Below are 18,891 nucleotides of genomic sequence, written 5' to 3' on the forward strand. Positions count from 1 at the left end.
GGCAGCTCAGCTGCGAGTGCTTACTCTGCATGATGAGAGGGAAAAGTCTGCTGGATAAACACCGCACTGTGCTTTATACTGCAACTACTTGTCTTCCTTTGGTGGCTGTTAAAACATATTCAGCATATGGCACACTCATTCCTAGTTGTAAATAATAACAGAATGCATTTGGTTGTCTATTAAAAAAAGCACACAATCCCCTACAAAGGCTCTTCCAAAGCTCAGACAATTCAATATGGGAATATTGCTCTTCCCTACCCTTGCTGTGCTTTGCCCAGAGCAGCCAGCCTCAAGACACTGAGACATTGCAGCTGGTGCTTCACCTGCTGCTTACAACTTTTCTTTCCTCTCCGAAATACTTCTAACCTCAGGATCTGCTGGCCCAGCCCTGTCTTCACACCTTGTCCACACACCCAGTGGTAACTGCCTGGTGAATGCCTTCCCTTTGGCAATAGGGCAGTGCCAAGGATGCCTTCCCAGCACGGCAGGGGCTGCTGCAGTACCAGCTGCTGTGAAAGCATGTGCCAAACACTCCAACATTTTTTCTTTTTTCTAAAGAGTCATAGATTGAGTCTACACAACACTGTCACACAGGGATGTTCAGTACACACTGGTTTCATGTACCAGTTCATATGCGCCTGCTTATACATGCTGCTCCATAGTCAGCCCTTCCATCTACACCTATTTTACTCATCTACAGCTGGTTTACTACGCTTCTTTCTCCTCAATCTTCTCCTTCCCCAGACCTTACACATCCAAAAAAGTGCAACTCATGCATTCATAAGAGTCTGTGGCCAGCAAGTACATGCGCTTGTCCTCCTGCAAACCACCAGCTAGCTGGGTCTTGAACCCCATGGGTACCCCTCCAGTCTTGGGGTAGACATGCCAAAGAGAAAGAAAATTAAAAGGCATGAACTTGACATAAAAAAGCAGTAGGTACTGAGTGGGATGATGGCCTCCTGACTTTGCTCACCGTTCCTCACTAAATTGCAATCTCACTTTGGGGTCTAACTGCAGCAGGATCCCAAGGACTGACCTGTTGCCCTCCCAAATTTCGACTGCAGCTTCTCAGGTGAAGGATAGTCCCCCCGTGTGGCTCTGTGCCTTTCCTGATCCCTTCTGCTGTCGCACTGAATTGGATTAACTTTACCACACAACTCTCCCCACAGTCTATTAGAAACAGACCAACAGCTCCTGAGTAATATTTAATTAGATTCCTCAGCTCTGACTGCATTAGCTGGCTGGAGAAGGCCCCTCCGACTCACTTATTATTACCCCAGGCCTTGTCAAACCCATGGAAAATTGTATTATGCAGCACAGGCATAAAACCACCAGGACCTTTGAAGTCTGATTGCTATGAAAGATCTTTTTCACTTTTTTTTTGTTTTTTTTTTTTTTAAATAGGGAAAACAAAAGGGAAATCGGACCAGGGAAAATAATTGTTTCTAAAAGGCTGGTAACACCAATGCAGTGACAGAGGCCTAGCTCTCAGAGGACAAAATCATGCTGAAGTCACCATGGGCCTGCTTCAACCCTTATACTTCGTTGCCTTTCTTACATATAAGAATGTCACCTCAGCAGAGCCTAGCCAGGCAAAACTTGATATCAGATAGTATCAGGGAGAACAACCAAGCGTGCTGCCCTCAGTGATGGAAGTCACTGTTCCGAAAAACACAAACAACTCCCAGCCAGTGCATGTGCGTTTAAATCCCAATAATTCCCATGCAAACCTGCGTAAACAAAAGCTTGTACAGCAGCGGGATGACTCTGCTTAGTCAGGCTTTGAAATAATTTTGCTGCAAAGAGGCATTTGTGAAGTTGCACTAATTACAACTAAAGGAAAAAACCCACCTTTTAATAAACTCTGTTGTGCAGTTGGAGCTACATATTTCATGAGTGCATCTATTATAGATACCGCCTGTATAAATACAGGTGTTTATAAAGAGAAATAGCAAGTCTTGTTACCTCTCTGCTCATCTGTATGTAGTGAGTGTGTGTTTGTGTGCATGCCAGAATTACGCAGGGAGAGTAAGGTTATCCAGTCAGGGATAGCAGCAGCTTTGGTTTATTCCAGTTGCGAATTCCCAACACAAAAAGCTGCACACGAAGCGGTGTAATAAAGCAGTATGAAAGCAGGCAGTGATTAACAGGCCAGAAGCTTCTTTTATCATTATCAACTATTTACAAAGAAGCAATTATATGTTTCTCCATCTCTAGGGAGCTGGCACTTAGCATTAAAAATACATGAATAACGAATGAAGCCCTGTGTCCCTTATGGCCTTTTAATAATGCAAAAACCTCAGGATTCAGGATATGATACAGGTAAACAAAGGAAAAAAGACTGGTGGGTGGAAAATAATGTGAGATCCTTATGCAAAGGACAATTTATAGTGTGGGGGTTAAACTGTAAAACAGCATCTTGCTGTCAAGCTCTTATTCTAATCAGAAGAATAACCCAGGGAGCATGAATACATGAAGCAGAAGGTCTAGTCATTGCTATGACTGCAGTCCTGTGACAGCTGGGAAGGGAGAGGGAGAGCAAGCAAAAGATCAAGAACCACCTTAAGAGCATCCTGCGTGTCATCGAGGCAGTAGACCCGGATGCTGTACTCCAGCGAAGAGCAGGACAGCGGTCCAAAGATGGCCAGTTTGAGACGTTTGGCTGCTGCCTTGGTGATTGACTGTCCCACCAAGGCATAGGTGCTGAGGGTTTCTGTCAGGATATGGCAGGCCTCTGGGTCCAGCTGGATATAGCATGGGGTGGTGAAGTTTTCCTCTCCGACCACCACCACATCCTAAGAGAGAAAGAGGCCAAGTTACAGCATGTGACCCCTCAGAGCTGCTCTCCTTTTAGGCAGCAATGCCCCTTTTCAAGCTTGGATGATGCAAAAAGTCCTTGCTCTTTGCCCCTTAGATTAATCAAGATCTGTAAGTCCTGCTTTCAGCTTTTCTCCTGTGTAGGCACAGGGAGCAGATTTCTCTGGGGTGCTGGTGGCACTGTTGGGGGTCAAAAACTCCACCTGTCCTCACTCCTGCTTTTAAAGCCCTGAGCAGAGTTAGGGAAATAATGAAAATATCACCAAGATTTTATTGAAAGAGATATTGCAGAACTAATCTGTTGGTGACCATGATTTAGCATCAGTAGTCTCAGGCATGCTGAATAAATAACTGCCCTTCACTTCCTAAGCATGACAATAAAGAGTTATAAAAACTCAAGGAAGGAAAGTAATCTCTGCGACAGCCAAATACCACATCTACATGAAATATCACCTGCTGCTTCCTCAGAATAATCCTCCGTGACGAGAGTGCAGGGTGAAGAAAAAAAATGCATACTGCCTGAATGCAGATGACCTCCCCACCCTGGGCATACAGGAAAACAGCTCCCCTGCTAATTTCTCCATTCAACCCTGCGTGTAATATCCTGCACGCAACACAAGGTGCTCTGAGTGGCTTTGAGAGGGAGCAGAAACGAAATGTCAGCAGCGGGTAACAGCCGCCTCTTGCAAAGCCACTAAGTGCTACAGGACGCTCAGCACAACTTGTCCACGCCATCCCTGCTGCTGGCAGCTCTGCAGCACAATGTACACATCTGGCAGCTGAGAAGAGTGGGCTCAGCTGGCATTAGGCATTAAGCTAGGCTGCCTTAGTCTCAGGAAAGGCAAGCCTGCTGTGTTTGTAGTGGTGGCACAATCTTTTTGGAGGGCAAGGTGCTGCAGTGCAAGCTGCACCTCCTCCATGGCCATGCCAGCACCTGGCTCTGGCAGGAGGTGCTGCCCTGAGTGATGCTGCAGGGGTGTGCAGGAATGTGTGTGCACACGTGTGTGTGAGGCTCAGCTTGGAGGAGGTGCTCCAGAACTGACAGGAGGAAGAGGGTTGCTGTGTGATGGCCAGGGATCCCATGGATGCTGCACTCACACCAGGGTGTGTGCACAGCTGGCAGAGCAACCTCTGTCAAGGGCAGGAGGAGGATGGGGTGAGATGAAGAGGTGCCAGTAACACACGGACACAAATAAAGAACACATGTGTGGTGCCAAGAGTCGGGCTGTAGGGTGCAGATTAGCTGGCGAGACAGAGCAGTGTTTGCTGCACGCTCCCTCCCAGCAGGAGGAAGAGCCGGTGCCACAGGCAGGAGGGCAAACACAAGAGGCTTTTGAAGACAATGCTGGACGTGGCACTTACACTGCTGTCAGCCCAACTGCTTTCAGAAGCCACCCTGACCTTATTAAACTTGCCAGTAGGAGAAAGTGTCCTTGCCAAATTAATTATGAGACCAAACTGGTGGCAGCAGGGACCTAGGAGCACAGGGCTGGAGAGGAGGACTCTATCAGGATGGCCCAGCCTTGCTGAAAGCATCAATTCATGCTCCAGTTACAGTGGGAAGATTGTTTTGCCACACTGCCTTGGGACATTCTCCTGCTATGCTACTGGCAAGGAACCACCTCAGGCTCCCACCATGGAAAACTGCTAGTACTAGGAGGTGCCAAAGTGCCCCAAGGACAGATCTCTGCATGGGCACTGGGCAGCCTAGACATCTAGTGCGGAAGGGCACTCCTGCCTTCATGTAGCAGCTGTGTGCCTTACATGGAAGCCCCAAAATACAGGCATCCAGGTTCAGAAAGGCAAGTAAAGGACCAGCAGAGAGCCCTGCATGCAGTCAGCACACAGGCTGGAGCTCTGGAGCCTCACCTCCCACGGTCCCTGGGCAGCCTGGTGCTTCAGCTGGATCTGCCAGTCCTCTGTGTTTGGCTCTGCGCAGTGGTGCATGGTTAAAATGACGGGCCGGGTCAGCAGGGCTCCTGGTGGGCCACAGCTCACCACTGGTGTCAGCAGGGTTTGGCTGTCTTCTACAGGAGGCCTGATGAGGAGAGAGAAAGATGGACACATTAAGTGAATTGAAAAAGACAAAAAGTTTCATTTGGGTGTGTGAAAATAAAAAATCCTTCTATTAAAATAAAAAAGATTGTGCAAGCAAAATAGGTGGTTTTGGTTTTTCCTTTATTTTTTCTAAATCCATATTTATTTCCATTTTTGGTTTGTTTTTGTGCCAGATAACTCTCGTGTCAAAATGCAGGTTTAGGTGTCAGCAAATTATAGGCCACATTTGCTGAGCATCCTCCACTCTGAAGGATCCTTGCAAATGGTATGCAGAGGCTTCATTTCACCCACTGCCAAAATGCAGTCACTGCTGCATTTGGCAGTTGTTCAGTAACACACAAAAATGAATGGTGGCTCTTGTAGGCATCACTTGTGAGAATTATTTACTGTCAGGACAGAGAAAACTGAAGAAGAGAGGAAGACACTGAACTAATAAGCATGTAAACATGACTGAAAGTGGTACACAGCACATCTGAGATGTGCAGTTTGAGTTCTGAGTCATCACCAAACCCACTGACACTCCATTTTACTTAAAAGGCATTCAGATTCACTAGAGCGGCTATTGCAAATACGCCTGCAGGGAGCAGGTGTCACTGCTGGTGAGGAAGAAAGGGTGAAGGGATGGTAAGGAATAGTGCAAGGGTAAAACACACGTGCAAAGCCCAAGATTTCTAGTGATTACCCCGAGCTGTTCAGCTAAAACCACAGATTTTATCCAGTGTGCTTGCTGCCAGTCACTAGGAATGGGTGGTCTGGAAAATCATATGAATATTTAGGATACACAACATACACTGAAGTTTGAAAATGATAGATTGTGTGGGTGTGTGTGTATGCACATGTGTGCAAGTGAAAACCATCCCAGACCAACCGCTGAGGAGCTTAAAACAAGAGGAAGCATGAGTGACTGTAACTATCCCGACATCTGGTGTATGACAAATACAGCTGAATGTGCCTCATCAACTGCCTCCCTAAATAATAGAGGACAAATTCATGATCCAGAAACCAGCAAGAGGGAGATTAAAAGCGTTCAATGTGATCTGCACTTAAAATCCTGATCTGCCCACAGGACCTCACATGCTCTGCTCTGGCTAAGGGTTCCATCCCATCCCGCATTTACAAATACAGGTATTCTGCATTCGACTACGGGAAATCATTTGAGATAACATTGTCGTTTTTTTCTGCAAGTCTTTGCCTTTACCAAGAGAAAAAAAAAATAGCTGTAATCACAGAATCATAGAATATCCTAAGTTGGAAGGGATCCACAAGGATTATCAAGTCCAACTCCTGGCCCTGCACAGGGATATCCCCAAGAGTGACACCAACAGCCTGAGAGCATTGTCCAAACTCTTCCTGAACTCTACTGGCTGGCACTGTGACCACTGCCCTGGAGAGCCTGTTCCAGTGCCCAGCACCCTTTGGGTGAAGAACCTCTTCCTGATATCCAACCTAAACCTCCCCTGACACAGCTTCAGGCCATTCCCTCAGTCTTATCACTGGTCACCACAGAGAAGAGATCAGTGCCTGCCCCTCCTCTTCCCCTCACGAGGAAATTGTAACTGCAGTGAGGTCTCCCCTCTGTCTCCTGTTCTCCAGGCTGAACAAAGTGACCTCAGCCACTCCTCACACAGCTTCCCCTCAAGATCCTTCACCATCTTTATTGCCCTCCTTTGGATGTTCTCTAATAGTTTTATATATTTCTTATATTGCAGTGGCCAAAAATGCACACAATATTCAAGGCGAGGCCACACCAATGCAGAACAGAGCAGGTAATCTTAGATATAACATTTTCAAGGAGGCCAAATCAGGACAGAAGCTATTTTGATACCAAATTTATCACACCTATTTTGGCTATTGCAAATATATGTCCATAGGACTAATCTAATTTTGTCCACCTTAATTCTCCCTGCCTATCCCATTAATCTCACAGAAAATGAAAGACAAACTTTTGAGAAATCCTTTTGCAAAATGGGATGAAGGCACTTTTGAAAATCATCCCTTGTTGCTACAAATGTTGTGGAGGTTTTTGTAACATTTGAGAAAAAAAAGGGTCTGGCATTGAAAAATTTAAATCTATGCAAATCAGTAAATGCAGATGATATGCATCTGTGGAAATTAACTGATGAGTTTACTAAATGACTTAACAATGGTTTCTGAAAATCCATGGACTGGAAACAAACAGCTGTGATATAGATGTCTTTCAAAAAAGATGTAAAGTATAACAATCTGGACAGCTATCATGTATTGTGCCAGCTATTTTAGCCTAACAAACAGTACACAAAATAAATGAAACACTAGCAGATAGAGTACCTAGTCCAGCTCCTCGTGCATACCACAGGGAATCCCTGGATTCAGATTAAGAAGATGAGGTATCACTTTTTTTCAAGACCAGACTGAATAAATAATTTGACAGTTTTTCACTAGAACATTCCTTCTTTTTCTGACTCATTTACATTGTTTGTTTTTTTTTTTCATAAGAAGCAACAAGAAGCCTAAAAACCACTCAGAGTGTGTCAGTGGTTTTTAGTGGTCATCAGCTTTGGGAATTGGTGGATATTTGAACACTCTCCTACAGTCTAATTCAAGAAATTTCAAGAAACATAGTATCTTATGAGAAAGATCTCTCAAAATTACAGTGTTTGTATGGACAGATATGACCAGCTATAGACTTAATCATCTAGTAAACCTAACTTCGTCTAAAAGTACTGAGCCATGAAAAAGAAAAGAAAGAAAGTACAAGCTATCATAGTTTTTTTGGACAGAATTACAAAACAAGCAGTCAGAAAGAACGTAGGAGTGAATATATCATGATTGTCTTAAAAAAAAAGTAATATGTGCCTTTTAGGTGAAAAATGAGTTAAAATTGACAAGCACTGATGCATGAAGTCAAAAAAACCCAAAAGGTCATTAAAAGAATATGGTACTGATAAATCATACAGTCTGAAGCTGTGTCCAAGTAAAGTTCAGTCACTGCTTCATGCCAAAATTTTTTTGACTGTCAGATTTTAGGACTCTGATGAAGGGCATGATTCTGTGCTGCAACATTTTATAGCTGATTAGCACAAGTATAAAAAAATTATGCAAAACTCCAAGTCAGGATGTGTTGAAGACTGCACAGTGAGCAACTGAAATGGGAGGTGGATACAAGCATACAAAGGACATGTTAAAAATATCAAGGCTTAGTATTTTCTCCCCATGTTCATAAGCATCTTTGTCACCAGACTTAGATGATTTATTGCCAAGTGGATGAGCTATGCATGGTCCTGACTTGGGTATTTATGATACAGGACAGTCTGATTAGTGAAGAGCAGAAAAATGGGCCATAAGGGTGGGGGTGCTTGGCTTTACAGTCCCAAATTCCCAACCAGGCACACATCAGAGACTGGCACCACAAAATTACTGAACACCTGCCGGTCCTAGTGACTCTCCAACATACACCTCATGCAGATAAACCTTTAAAAACTGAGATAAAATAAGTTGCAGAGAAGTTCTCCAGTGATGCGAAGTGAGTCACTGTCACTGCTGAGGTGAAATCCCAGCTCTGTTAAAGGCTATGCTAAACCTCTCTCTGACTGTTGTGGAGCCAGGATTTCTACTCACAACATGGAAAACACAATCATTAAATTTATAGGTAACAATTAATAAGGAATTGCTGCAAGTAACAGTGAGAGCCAGAAAACAATGCCAAAATTCTAGAGAGGGTAAAAATATGAGTAGGAAATAAAACCCTATTACTTGTACAGTAGCTGATGCTGGAGCAAAACAAGTTCCAAAGAGTTATTTAGTAACAAAGAAAGCAATAAAAGTGAACAAGATTTCAGGTGAGCTTGCTGCAACACAGCAGGAGTCAACATGTAACGTGACACAGTGACAAAAAGCAAATCTGATTTCTGGCGTTGTATGGGACAAGGCATGTCAGAGCACATCACGGTGATATTCCCTTTCCTCTCCAGCTCTAACATCACTGCAGATAGCAGGGTGTTTAGGGACCACCAGGAGATCTCAGAAATAAACACCTGAAACCCAGAGGAATGACGCTAAACAACGCAATGGCACAGACAGCAGAGAGGTGCCCAATGACAAGGGACAGGAAAAACGAACAAAAATCTCTTGGCAAATATTTTCTTGCTTCTCACTCTTTGATTTCCATTTTAAAACAAAAGGATTATGCCTTACTGTAGCTAATGAGAACAGAAACAGATGCGGTAGACAAGATAGATTATACAAGGGATATTAATTGTTCTTCCTCAAAGCATAAACCAACACTAATTCATGGAATTAGTAAACAACAAATTCCCCTGAAGACAAGTTATTCTGTAGTCACTCATTACAGGCAATTTTATTCCTTCTCCTGAAACAGGTGATGCAGCACCAGCAAAGCCAGGATCCCAGACTAGAGGAGCACGTGTTGTGACCAACATTGATATTTATGTGTTACAGACTGCGGGAGATCCAGCACAGAGACACAGGGGAGCATATAGAACAAGGAAGTTAGCTCCTCTAAACCAGAAAGACCTATGAGCAGACATCACCAAAACTGTGGGCCATCTTATAGGCTGCTAAAAAGAAAGAAAAGGAACCCCAAACTCAACCCCCTACAAAAACCCCATCAACATGGGCTTCACTTTAGGCTTCCAGCAGTCTCGGGACAACTTATAAGAGGAGACAGGGCATTCAGCTGTATCACTCCAAAAACAGAGAGATGTTTTTGTTTTACAAAGATCCAAGACTAAAATTCAACTCACTGCTTAGCATTTCTATTAAAAGGCACTAACAGCAACTGAAAGGTCTTCAGATATTTTTAGATGTTTTTCCATCCCTCAGAGATTATCAAGAACAGTCAACTTATATTTAAAAGCACACAAACCTTTATTCACCATATCTGGTCCCTTCACAATCAAATATGTGTTTTTAATGGGATTACTCATTGGAAACCGTCTCCCTGTAATATGCCAGACCATATTCATTAAGGTAGCTGTCAGACAGCAGATGTGAGCACAACCAGATAAATCTCTGCTCCTCAGTGGGACTACACTGTGTTCCCTGCCACCACGCTCCAGGCAATCCCAGCAGCTCAGGAAGCACAGGACAGAGCAGGGAGAGAGGAATGGCTATCGCATAGCAACAGATGGCAACCCTTCTACACAGCTTAGCCAGAAGTTAGAGGGAAGATATTTTATTCCTCCTTTCATTGGTGGGGCTTTATTTTTTAGTATGTGTTCTTTTTAAGTTTCAAACTTAATATTCTAGACAAACCCTGGTTCTTCTGACAGTCTATCTTCAGAAGAAAAATACAGTGAAAAGTTTGCCTTCTACTTTTGCTCATGCTGTGGTCTTTTTCATGTTGAATTTTTCAATTATAGTGAGTGGCACTTCATGAAATTGTCTTCTGGAGCTGCAAAGTAATTTTGTTTATGCAACTGAGATAAAGAAGGAAGGTGGAGAAATGAAATGTGCAAGACTTCAATTTCTTTTACTTCACATCACTAAGCTTAAGGTTTACTGGTGAAAAAGTCAACACTGCTCCTTGGAGCACGCTCATTGATCAGATGCTTGACTTTATATTAAAGTCTATGCATACATTATGAAGTCGCTGATACCAATCCTGGAAAGGCTCACCTGACCCTTTTCTCTTTTAAGGTAGCTAATTTGAAATTTGCACATTTATGTGTGTCTTCCATCAAGACCTTCAGGAGTGTTGCTTGCTCTGTTCTTCAGGGTTGTCAAATTTTGTGGGCACAGTGACATCCACTCTCATTTGGAACACCTCCTGTGTGATGGATTATGCAGGAGTGTCCTTCACAGTGCTGTATCTGTTTTGTGCAGTTCCTGCCTCTGATTAGAGTATGCAAGAGTAGCTCCACCTAAAGCTGTGCAAGTTCAGCAGGGGTTCACAGAGAACACGGGAACTGCCACAAAAGATAAAACCAGTGGTCCATCAAGACCCAGACCCCATCTAGCACTGACCACTGCCAGATGTTTCTTAAGGAAACAGCTCCGCTAATATAGCTCACAGCGAGATTTGTTTTTTAACCTGAGGCAGTCAAGCAAATCTTGGACGTTGGAGGCTTATATTCCTATTATTTAATCCTTAGGATTAAATTACAGATTAATTATATAAATTACTCAATCTGTAAGACCCAGGCTCTCATAGATTCTCATGGGGACAGGCTCTTGCCAGGTACCGACCAACATAATGTGCTGATTTTACAGATGAAACCACTACTTAGGAAGGGACTCCTTCTTGCAAATCTCAAAGCTGGTGGCACTTCCCTAGACTAAGGAAGAGAGCATCTGCTCACCACCAAAAAAGACACTGATCTTCAAGACAGACACCTGTCTGATAGCTGTGAAATAGGGTTGTCATTTTTTCAGGTATGCATATATATATATACAATGTGTATATAAACGTATACACATACATATATGTGTGCAAACACACACCCATCTATAAATAGATATCCTTTTCCTCACAGTAGCTGCTTCATAAAGCACTTAGATCTTTTCGTGAGGTCAACACACCAGCCAGGGATCAGAAGCTGGGAGTTGCCTGACATCCATCCTGCCCCAAATGACAGGAAGAATGAGGGTGAGCTTGCAGGACAGAAGCAGGAATAACACTCCCCTGGAGTATCAATTCAGTAAAAGAGAAACCCCACTGTGCCACGAGTACACTGACACACTTAGAGAAAACAACTGCCTCCAAGTGGTGTTTACTGCAAGCTATCAGAACCCCAACTCACTGCAGAAGGATAATGCTTTTAGGGTGACCTTCCTGCTCTCACACTCTTTGATGGATATGAAATGGAATAAATAGCCTGTCTCAGAAAGCTCTCCTAACCAATCTGCAAGGCAACTCAAAGAGTGATATTACTGGGTTGTGATGTCTCCCAAATTTCTGTACTACAGCTTTCAGAGACTAACTGGGGAAATGTATTATGAAAACAAAGGAAGGATAAGAAAAGGGGAATGTGCAGGAGTCTGAGAGATAACATATTTTCTGTTTCAGCTGGACTGTTCAGAAGCAGTGTCATATTTCTACAAACAAAGTGTGAGCTAGATCTTAAGTTGCCAGAGGTATGTGAGCTGTGGTGGTGACCCTCTCTGTTGCTGCTCTGGTTCTATTAGGGGAGCACTATGGAGACCACATTCTCGCCTCATTGGTAGTTGTAGTCTCAAGGAAAACACTGCCTTCATTTCTGATTATAACACGCATTTTATAATTTCCTGTGTGTCCCCTTCCAAATAACATCAACACATAACAGGACTTTTCAACCCATACACATTTGCACAGTGCTCATGAAAATAAATATAGGGTCTCACAGGGTTTGTTGAACACACTGCAGTTACTGCCTGGCCACAAAAGCAAATGTCTGCAGCTAGTCCTTGCTGGGGACTATCACTCTCTGCTAGAGTGCTGCAAGATTGCAGTAGCTGACTTAAAAAATAATTATGCCACACAGCAACTTGTGGTACCCATATGACTCCAATTGTATGAAGCAACATCTGTGTCCCATGCTGTCAGAAAAAGAAGCTTTGACTGAGTTGTAGCTCTGCTACAGAAGTGAAGTGTCTGGTAACCAGTCCTGCAGCAGGACACCATTGCAGCTGGGTGCCACCCACCCCCCTTCTGCTCCTTGGCACCTGGGGAAAGGGGGCAGGTAATGGGAAGATGCTCCACTTCTGCATTCCCTTTATAGAGAGTATTCAGTTCTGAGTGATCTAGACAACACCCAATGAGCTCCATCTTAAATGTGCCAGAGAAGCTGCTTTCCAAGAGCATGAAGAGCCTGGTGTGCTTTCTGAAAAACAGCCACAGATCAAATAAGCAGCTGGACTCTGGGCACTCAGAAAGTGACTGCCACCACAATATGATGAGCCCTGCTGCTCCAAGGCAGACTGCTCTGCTCTCCTCTCCTAGGAAAAGAAATCACTTCCAAAATCTTATTTGTAAGTGAGGATTCACACCATTCTATTTACTTCTGCAGGTGTCCTTTGGCATACCTGCTCAGTTTGGCAGGCAGCACATCTCCAGCCATGCTTTTCCCAACACAGGTTAACCTATCCTTTTATCCTCTGCGTGACTTGCTGAGTTACAGCTATCACAAAGCATGCAGAGATGGCTTTATGATCCTTGAAGAAAATAAATTAGATAAGTATGTGACATTAGTTGTCCACAGCTCCATGAATAAAGTAACAGGGATTCCCTCCATAACTGGCTGCAAAGAAAATAATTGCACATACAGCACCTTCTAGAAATTAAATAATTTTTTTAAAGAATTAGGTATTTTAGAAAGGAAGATTTAGAGGCAAGCTGAATAACAGGGGATGCCATCTGATTTTTTTTTCCCTTCTTAAAGAAAGAGTCTTTGTTCAATACTGTTTGGAAACATTTTTAAAACACAGCCAAAAGTGATAGGAATATAATCAATACTAGCTATGAACAGAGACATTTTTTCTGTAGCTGCAATTAGCCATTTTCAAAGAGCAGCTGATGAATAATGTATGCAAAAGGGTGGGTGGAAGGATTACTTAATTTTTCTTTAAGCAGATTATTTTAGCTTGGGTGAAAGACTACCAAGCTAAAGAATAGTGTTCAATATCACACAGTGTATAAACAGCTGTGGCTTAGCACATAATAAAAGCTATTAAGAGGCTGAGCCAAAAAACATATCTAGCTACGAGGAGGAGAAAGAGGCAAAGCACCGTGTAATGACTGCCTTAGCTTCACATTTGCCATTCTGCCTTTGCACACACGAGTCCATTCTGCAACTAAGATCTCACCTTTCTCTTCATTAGGGTTTTCTAAATGGCTCCAAATGGTATCTTGGCCTTTTTGTAAACAATTTTTTTTCAATTTCAAGGCTGCCAGATCACATGCCAGTAGACGTTAAGAGCTAGAATATGAGCTGGCCACACACTCAGGTAACAGGAGACAACAACAGTGGTCACCCCAGCATTGGCTCTGGGTGCCCTCAGCATGCAGTGTCAGGGGCTAAGCAGCAGGGAGGTAGAGGACACCAAAAGGTTTGGCTCCATCCTCTTCACTGCATGGACTAGCCAAGCCCATGAAGAAATTCACCTTCACTCTAAAAGGAGAAAAGATTTTCCAAGTCAGCTGCTCAGGCACCTGTCCCTCCACTGAGCTGATTTGTCACCTTTCTCCTCTGCTCCCTTATCCTTTGCAGCACAGGTCTTTATCAAGAGGTTACTTCACACTTCTCTGCTGCACAAACTCACGCTGGCACATTGTCCTTGCTCCTGTACAATTCAGCATCCCCCCGGCCTGAGGGCTTGCTGCAGGCTGCAACACTTGTTTAGAAAAGCAAACATCTGAGCTGGTTTTGTGGCAAAGTTTATCCTTGGCTTTGCTTGCATTTACCTCCAAGTCAGCAAAGGGCTTCAATGCAGCAGGCTTTGCATAAGCATTATTACTGCAGGTCCTTAGTTACTACATTTCCCCCCTCTATTAATGCACAAGGAAATAATAAATAAAGGCAGTTTTTTACCTCATGTTCTCCTTCCTGTGAACTGTCAGATACATTTCATAGACTCTTCCTTGTGGAACAGCTCCTGCTGGGATCAGCAAGCTTACTCCTGCCAAACAGAAGAGACACAAAAGGTAAGATGGAGAAAAAGGAGGTGAGTGGGTCTGTGAAGAGGAGTGACAGAAGAGGAGAGGCAGAAGATGAAGCCTGCACTGCCAGATTTTCAGCCAACCTCACCAGCAGACTGTAAATGACCTCAGCAAGATGGGAGAAAAAGCATTTACTGTAACCCTGGTGTCTCCAGTCTCCAGCAGCCTGTTCTTATTCCTCTGCACTGAAATACGGGAGCAGAAAAGAGGATTTTCTTCCATTTCATTTTATTTAAAGAGCAGACAGATGGTTACCCTGTTGCTTACCTAGTAAAATGATGGAAAAACAAACAACTCTGACTATAATTTCCAACAGCTGTAATGGGACATCTCTCCCATGGCAATTCTTACTTAATTAAGATCAGGAGAGAAAAGCAGTGGAGCACTGTCCCAGGAAGCAACAAGAACTAGTTGTTTCCTGAAAGATGGCTTCTGTGTCTGGCATCCTGTCTTTTAATGCACTCAGCTCCTAGACTGCCAGGGAGACAAAACTGGGCTTCCTATTTTTGAATGTGCCTAGTCCTGTAAAGTGGCTCAAAACTGGGGTATCCAACCTCAAAAAAAACGTGGGCAAATATGCTCAGCGTCCTTTTCAATAATGATTTGCTGCACACTTGATTAAAAACCACTGCTCTTACATTACTTCCATTTAATAGATGTCTTGTCTCTATAGAGCAAACACGGCCCACAAACTGACTATTTCACTCTGCTGGACACATCTCAGCCAGCTCTCTTTGAAGATGTGGATTAGCTGGAAATCAGTGGCAAGGATTTGCATACAGTTATTACTACACAGCTGAAAACAAACCTAGAGGAAGATTATTTACATATAGATGTGTCTACACTAAAGGGACTTTATAGACACTTTGCATGGCCCTGGCATACAAGGTTTGGTTACACTGGAGACCTCCTGTGTGCTGGTGTACAGGGCCTCAGTCCCACATCAGTTTTGAAGGAGAGGGGTTAGTTAGGAAAGCATTTTCCACAAATGCCTTCTGCCACTTGTGTCTTTACAGGCCTGTTACAACCTAACCTGTGCATGCTTGCAGCTGTAACAGGGCAGGTGTACTGCAAATGAACGACTTTGATCATATCCTGAGGAGTACATACATACATCTAGAAGCAGCACAGAGGCATACAAGGTAGCAGCAGACAGATTATTTTATTTTACAAAATCATTACTTAAATAATTTTGAAGGGATTACAGCCTCAAATGTTTTTTCTTTACAAATTGATATTAATATACGAGAATTAACTGTGACTAATAGACTTTGCTGATAATGTGTACCACTGTGGCATAAGAAAACTGAGTATCAGTATCTGTCTTCAGCTGCTACTTAGAAAAATGTGAAATCCAAGATTGTATAGCATTTTCAACATTGCTCATCAGTCAGCACCAGATTTATTGAAGTAGTTCAGCTTTCACTTAAATTTAATAGATATTTTCGCTTCCCGTTAGAAGAGCAGGATTATGGCTCCAACCACTTTTGGTTGCTTCATGGGCAGCGTGGAACTCCATCCTGGAAGGACCAAACCACCCAGGTCCTGGGCTACCTAGGCATTTTGCTTTCTCCACAACATCCACAAATAAGAAATGATCCAGCAAAGGTGCACGGGACAAGGGTAGGCACTATCTCCTTGGTGAGGGCACTTGCTGTAAAATGGCCAAGCTGTGAGCTGCAGTCTCACACGTACTGTGGTCCTACCTGAATTCAGAGTGAAATTGGGCAAGTGTGTTCCTGACCACCCTGCAGCCTGCATATGTCCCACATCAAATGCTTTACATATTTGATTCAATTTCACTTTAGATATTAATGCTGCTCTTCAGCATCATGCCAAACCCACAGGAACCATCTAGGTGCTGAACTTCCTTAGAAAGAACATCAAAACTTCATGTAAGAACCAAGCAGCAACATGGCTCTGATAAAAAAATCTGTCTGAAAGACCTGAGCTCTTTCAAGGCTGCCCAAGAGCTCCTTGGATGCTCTGAAATTGCCTGCTGGTGCCAGGGTGGCCAGAAGGGGCCTGGAAGCCTGACTTTGTGCTGTATGAGAAAGATTGAGCAGCATGCTGCAGAACACCAACAGGCCCTCAATGCTCAGTCCCTCTCTTTCCTAGTTGTAAAGGAAGTCAACAATAAATACAGGTAAAAAGCCTCCCAAAAATAGTATTCTGCTGTCCTACTACAACTGCACATAGTCTGCAATGAATTGGAAGTGGAGCAACCAATTTGTTTTTAAATTAATTCGTCCTCTTTTATGTGCAGTGACAAAATAGAGGCTTACTAGAACTGCACAAGAGGAAAAGGCAATGCTAAATTGCACTTCACACAGGGGAGCTCCGAAGCCTTGCATGTCTCAGAAAGTGGCTAAGAGCCCTGCAATATTCTGTTTAGAATCACAGAATCATTTAGGTTGGAAGATCCTCTAAGATCCTTGAGTCTAGTCATTAACCTAATACCATCCTGTTCATCACTGGATCACATCCCTAAGTATGACTTGGGAGAAGAGACCAACCCCCCCCTTGTTGCAGCCTCCTTTCAGGTAGTTTTAGAAAGTGATAAGGTCCCCTCTCAGCCTCCTTTTTTCCAGGCTACATAACCCCAGCTCCTTCAGCTGCTACTCCTAAGACTTGTGCTCTTATAGTGAGGGGCCCAAGTCTTCCTCAAGCCTGCAGTATTTAAAAGGAGGCCAAGACTTTGGGTGGAAAATATTTTGAAGTACTTTGGTAGATGCAAATGAAGGGGGGGAAACCCTATCTGTTTTGATCAAAGAAAAGGCAGAGTCCCAGGTATAGACTTTCTTTCCCCACATAAAAGCAAGCTAACACCACTTAAACCCACAAAACAACTGCACCTTTAAGCCAGCATGGCTAGCACCTACCTGAATTGGGAATTACTAGGTGGCCTCCTAAGGAGTTGAAGGTCCCAAATGCGGTGCATGATGGGTCAGTTTGCCGAGCAAGGCTCTGGTTCTTCATGTTCAGGGTCTCACTCTCCAGCAGAGACTGCGTAATCTGTGGGGACAGCTTGGAGGAGAAGTCAGAGAGGTCATCCTGGGGAGTGACTGCACCGGAGGTGTTATAAACCTTGATCTTCAAGTTGGGGAGTGGGTCCAAGATTGGAGAGTTGGTCATTGGGATTTTATCAGAGACATCGTGCAGGGCATACACAGGACCCCTGTACATGGCTGCAGCAGAAGTGAGGTCTGGTGGCACTGCCAGGAGGTCTGCAGTGGACATGAGAAGGAAGAACCATATTATTTCTCTGTTTTGATGACTTTATTCTGTGCAACAATTTGGGTTTGCATTCTGCATTTTGCCTTTCATTCCAAATGCTCAGATATGCAAAGTCCCTGAACCTTCATCTCCATTTCCATGAATCTCTCCAGCAAACTCCCAGGGCTCATATTGCCTCAGCTGCTATGGAATCCAATTGCCATACAAAATTACAGCATGTTTCTGCTCTGAAGAGTTTTCACTGGGATTGTTTTTCCAGGCTGCACTCAGATTTCAAATATGACATGCTTAGCTTTAGGGCAAGATGTTTTCATCGCTCAGTAGATCTACTTTTAACTAAGAACCCCTCCCTAAATGCTATGTGACAATCACTAACCAATTTATCTAACTGGCCTAAAGACAACATTCTTGAAATAAAAGACACAACAAGCCTATGAAGTCATCATACCCAAGACTCCCTGCAGTGAGGGATTAGTACCTGCATCACACTTTTTTCAGATTTGTTTTAAAAGTTTCTCCAGCAAAGAAAACACTTCTGCTAACCTTACATGTGACAACTCTCTCGTCATCTTAACTCTTACTTTGATTTATTCTTCTGGTGCAGATATTTGGAAAAAAGAGGAACTTTTCAGCCTAAATAAGTGTCTTGATAAAGGCACTACCTTTAGAGTGTTTTTTCCTGGCCATTGAAGTGAGGAAAAATACCAAGCTGTTACGCACCAGTGATAAAAATATTCATTACTAAATGATGTTCTACCACAACTTCTACATTTTCTATTAAAAGCACAGTACTTCTCAAACTACTATTCATACCTGTGGAGACAGGGCATAGGAAAAAAAGCTATTAGTGAAATAAAGGGGAGGGAGATGTGATAGAATTACTGTAGTATTACTCCTGTGACACATCCTGCCTCCGTTGGTTCTGTCTTTGCCTTTGACTTAGACTTGAGCTGGACCTGTATTTCCATAAATGTGTCTGAGTTTCACTCTCACACTCATGTTCTCTCTTCAGAAGTTAAATTCATCTGCTTTATACTCTTGAGCACAGCTGACAAATGCCACCACGGCTTTTGAGCACTTGACAATCAGAAACAAATGAACACGACCTTTCTCCCCTTTATCAAGTGTCAACAGACATCCAGTGA

The 18,891-nt window shown here is 43.4% G+C and overlaps 1 protein-coding gene across 3 annotated transcripts in view; it reads right to left on the reverse strand.

Annotated features, from left to right (window-relative positions):
- Window positions 1–18,891, reverse strand: part of UNC5C (unc-5 netrin receptor C) — a 252,542-nt gene that overhangs the window by 11,482 nt on the left and 222,169 nt on the right. For all 3 annotated transcript variants that reach the window (XR_011150534.1, XM_069013117.1, XM_069013118.1), the window contains exons 10-13: window positions 17,392–17,736; window positions 14,382–14,469; window positions 4,687–4,855; window positions 2,562–2,795 (exon numbers count right to left, since the gene is read on the reverse strand). Coding sequence is in view for 2 of the 3 variants with exons in the window: in XM_069013117.1 (XP_068869218.1) it covers window positions 2,562–2,795; window positions 4,687–4,855; window positions 14,382–14,469; window positions 17,392–17,736 (836 nt within the window). In the remaining variant the exon portion in view is untranslated. The remainder of the gene's footprint in view (window positions 1–2,561; window positions 2,796–4,686; window positions 4,856–14,381; window positions 14,470–17,391; window positions 17,737–18,891) is intronic.

Source organism: Aphelocoma coerulescens, chromosome 4 (assembly GCF_041296385.1).
Source record: "Aphelocoma coerulescens isolate FSJ_1873_10779 chromosome 4, UR_Acoe_1.0, whole genome shotgun sequence".
Classification (NCBI taxonomy): Eukaryota; Metazoa; Chordata; class Aves; order Passeriformes; family Corvidae; genus Aphelocoma; species Aphelocoma coerulescens.